The sequence below is a fragment of the Nuphar pumila genome, chromosome 5 (genome assembly GCF_984573655.1).
Source record: "Nuphar pumila chromosome 5, dmNupPumi1.hap1.1, whole genome shotgun sequence".
In the NCBI taxonomy this organism is placed as follows: Eukaryota; Viridiplantae; Streptophyta; class Magnoliopsida; order Nymphaeales; family Nymphaeaceae; genus Nuphar; species Nuphar pumila.
Window position 1 is genome coordinate 21,033,402 of NC_143253.1, and position 1,730 is coordinate 21,035,131.

General features: G+C 38.8%; 1 protein-coding gene across 1 annotated transcript; it reads left to right on the forward strand.

Moving 5' to 3' along the window:
* The first annotated feature begins 374 nt into the window (after positions 1-374).
* On the forward strand, positions 375-875 carry LOC149837058 (auxin-responsive protein SAUR71-like). Its single transcript, XM_090007955.1, has one exon. The coding sequence runs from the start codon at positions 375-377 to the stop codon at positions 873-875; it is 501 nt and encodes a 166-aa protein (XP_089864081.1).
* Positions 876-1,730: the final 855 nt, after the last annotated feature.

A 1,730-nucleotide genomic window follows, 5' to 3' on the forward strand; every position in this document is an offset into this window, starting at 1 on the left:
GTTATCACCTGACCCTATAGGGTTTGGTACGGGGGTCGGGTCCGGGTCAAACCCACTGCTTGGAAGTTGTTGAAAGATTAGACCAAGGACAATTTAGGCATGCACAGTAAAACCCACAAACCATGTAACAGTTTTCTATAAGCATTTATCTTACCACCCAACTTGCACACAGAATCACAACCAAAAATATAGTAATTAAATTACTGACTAACTAAATATAATATACAAACACCCAACTGCTTCGTACAAGATTGCATGTGTATAACTTATGCTGATTGTAGCCTTCCACTTATAAATATGCCACTGGTCTCTCCTCGGCTCATTCAATACGCCCTTCTTCTCTATGCTATTGGGCCTTCTTTTAGATCTCAGATATGGATCCCAAGAAGCCCAACAAGATCAGGGAGATTGTTCGTCTGCAACAACTAGTTAAGAAGTGGAGAAAAGTAGCAAGTGCTCCAAAAAACAGTGGCAAGAAGAGCATCAGTTTCTTGAAGAGGACTCTATCTTTCTCTGACCCCTCCAAGACAGGTGGGGATGTGCCCAAAGGGTATCTTGCTGTGTGTGCAGGGAAGGAGATGAGGAGGTTCATCATCCCCACAGACTACCTCAGCCACTATGCCTTTGTTGATATCCTCAAGGAGGCAGAGGAAGAGTTTGGGTTCCATAATGAAGGAGTGTTGAGGATTCCATGTGACGCTGATGTTTTTGAGAGGATGCTGAAGATGGTGGAAGAAGATGATGGTGATGGATTCTTTGTGCATGATAATGCTTCTCAAGACTGTGAGGAGGTGGGAGTGTCTTGTGGGTATGAGGATGATGCTCTTGCTGGGTTGGCTCGGTCTCATTCCCATCATAAACCAATGTGCAGATGATTGATGATGGTGGTAGTGTGGTGATACATGGACCTCTCTCTATGTACATGGGGAAAAACTATAAAACAATTCGAAGGGAGCAATGAAATTTGTGAAGCTGGATCCAGTGGCTTAAATTCATGTTTTCTTTTGTTCCTCTGAATTTTTATAATGAAGTTCCTCTGAAAATTTGATAAACTTTATTTCTTTTGTTTTTTTAAGGAAATAAATCTTTATTTCCTTTGCTACTATGATGGTATACATCTGTTTTTGCATAGATCTAAGCTCTACAAGCAAAATCTAAATTGAATCATGTTTAGTATTAAAGTTTACTCAAATTTGATATTTTATACCATTTTTAAAGTACCTTCATTTTTCTTATAGGGTATTAAACATGATAAAACTTTCTAATGTGCTAAATAAATCATGCTAAACACATCTACACGGCTAGATTTACCATTTTATGGCTAAATCTATGCAAACAAGAGTGTGCACCACCGCATGGTATCATAGTAGAAAACCAGCATTTGAGTTTTGTCATATGGTGGGGGATTCTCTCACACGGCCATGTGCATGACCATTTTGGAAATAGTGGTGTACGAGATTCTTTGCATCCATATTTGAAAAATAGACCATCTCTCTCTCTCTCTATCTCTCTATCTATCTATCTATCTATCTATCTATATATATATATATCTATATATATATATATATATATATATATATATATATATATATATATATATATATATATATATAGCCAGTTCCTCCTCTAGCCACCGGCAACCACCGTCGGTGCTTTTCGGCCGGTGCCGCCTCCTTTGTCGGCCACTACCTGGCAGGTGGTACACTCACTCTCTCCATTTTTGTTTTTTC

Coding starts and splice junctions, on each gene's coding strand:
- LOC149837058 (XM_090007955.1), top strand. CDS start 375: ATGGATCCCAAGAAGCCCAACAAGATCAGGGAGATTGTTCGTCTGCAA.